Genomic DNA, 1,668 nt, shown 5'->3' on the forward strand with positions numbered 1-1,668 from the left:
AGTCATCTTTGCAACAGAAAAAAAGTATTTTAAAACACTATCACATTTCAATTAGGAATTTTAATAACAATGCTTGAAAATGTTTGTCATGGCTAGTTCCTAGGCATTAGATATGTGGGAGGAAGACAGCATTCAGTGTTTTGAAAACTGGAGAGAAAAAGGACTGAATTAAAAGCATTAAGTTTGGAATCAATGCTTCTGACAAAGGCAAAGAATGAAATAGTAGTGGTTTTTCTAGAACCTACACTGAGGGTGACTTTTCTCCTAACAATGCTGAGTGAGGAAAAATTGCGTATGTGACAATCCTCCTTTCAACAGATTGAACAAGTGGTCATAAACCAGACAGGTTTTGTTGTACTCGTCCATTACAAATATATTACAGCTTTCTCTTGGAAACATTCAGTGTTTGAGAGTGAGAAAAGCTGAGACAATGGCATAAAAAGAAGTTTAAAATCTTTAATGTGTAACTTTATGCAGATAAAAGCGGATCTTGTTTTTCAGATGCTTTGGATGTGGACTTTGAACTGCGAGATGATGTTTGGGATGATATTGATGATGAGAAATTAGTATTTGCTAGCAACTTTGACAGTAGAGATTTAGGTATGGTTAACAAAATTCTCCATTTCTTATATACAAATTATTTTATAGGCTTTTATTTGAGAATAATTTATTATAGTACACAGTGAACAGAACTTCCTGAATTTTTTTGGTTAATTGACTTGACCACCAGGTTTGTTACTCTCCCTTCAATGTCACCTCTATTGAGGCATTTGTAACACAGAAAGGAGAGCTGAGAAAGTAATAATCTTGGATGGATGGCCTGCAACTGCTTATTTGTTAATTTTATCTGACTGCTTATCTCCGATATCTTTGCATTAGCCCAAAACGCACAGAAGAAATAGTTCAAGTGTTAAGACTTTTGTATAATTTTCAACCTATTATTTATAACATTATATAAGATACTTACAAGGGGTTTCAGCTGGTTTGTGACTCAGTTTTTGAACTTTCATTCTTATATGGAACATGGAAATATCTGCCTTCAAATTCCAGATGACTGTGAACCACTGTGCCAGTATACAAGAAGCAAAGCCACAAATGACATTTCAAAAGAGTAAGCATTATATAATTTATTACAATTTTATTTAGTTAAAAATACTATTTGTATTTCACATGTATCTGTATAATTAAATGTAGAGAAGGATACAACTGAGTGAAATTTCAGCTTTTAAAAAGTAGGAATTGTTGAATGATTTGAATTTTTTTTCTCTTTAAGTGTGGAGGGAAATAAATAGAAAATCCTGAAATGAAAAGTAAATTATTTTGCACTCTGTAAAAATACTTATGGTATTCAATTGGTATTTTCAGTTCATGCACATTACAAGATGAGAGCAGTGTTCAGAACTCGGTTGTTTCTCTGGTTAATAGTCCCTCAAAAGCGAATTCATCTGCACAGCGTGGAAATATAAATATGGTGAGTAAAAATACTTTTTCTAAGAGAATTTCCTATAATCTCCTATGTGTAAATATAGTTACCATAGCTGACTTCTGAGTCAGTTTGGACATACTGATTTTCTGAACCTTTCTGTGTTGTCCAAACATGCATTCATGCTGTTTGTTTATTTATTTAATAATATTTATTATATATATTAAAAAAAATATAAAAATATA

General features: G+C 31.7%; 1 protein-coding gene across 1 annotated transcript in view; it reads left to right on the forward strand.

Annotated features, from left to right (window-relative positions):
• The window catches only part of HFM1 (HFM1, ATP-dependent DNA helicase homolog (S. cerevisiae)), a gene marked incomplete at its 3' end in the record, with an annotated part of 34,901 nt that extends 33,430 nt beyond the window's left edge, over positions 1–1,471 (forward strand). Inside the window, exons 33-35 of the mRNA XM_010010917.1 lie at positions 502–600; positions 1,051–1,111; positions 1,366–1,471. Coding sequence (XP_010009219.1) covers positions 502–600; positions 1,051–1,111; positions 1,366–1,471 — 266 coding nt within the window. The remainder of the gene's footprint in view (positions 1–501; positions 601–1,050; positions 1,112–1,365) is intronic.
• Between the last annotated feature and the right edge of the window lie 197 nt (positions 1,472–1,668).

The sequence above is a fragment of the Nestor notabilis genome, unplaced genomic scaffold, assembly GCF_000696875.1.
Source record: "Nestor notabilis isolate BGI_N333 unplaced genomic scaffold, ASM69687v1 scaffold25933, whole genome shotgun sequence".
Taxonomy (NCBI): Eukaryota; Metazoa; Chordata; class Aves; order Psittaciformes; family Psittacidae; genus Nestor; species Nestor notabilis.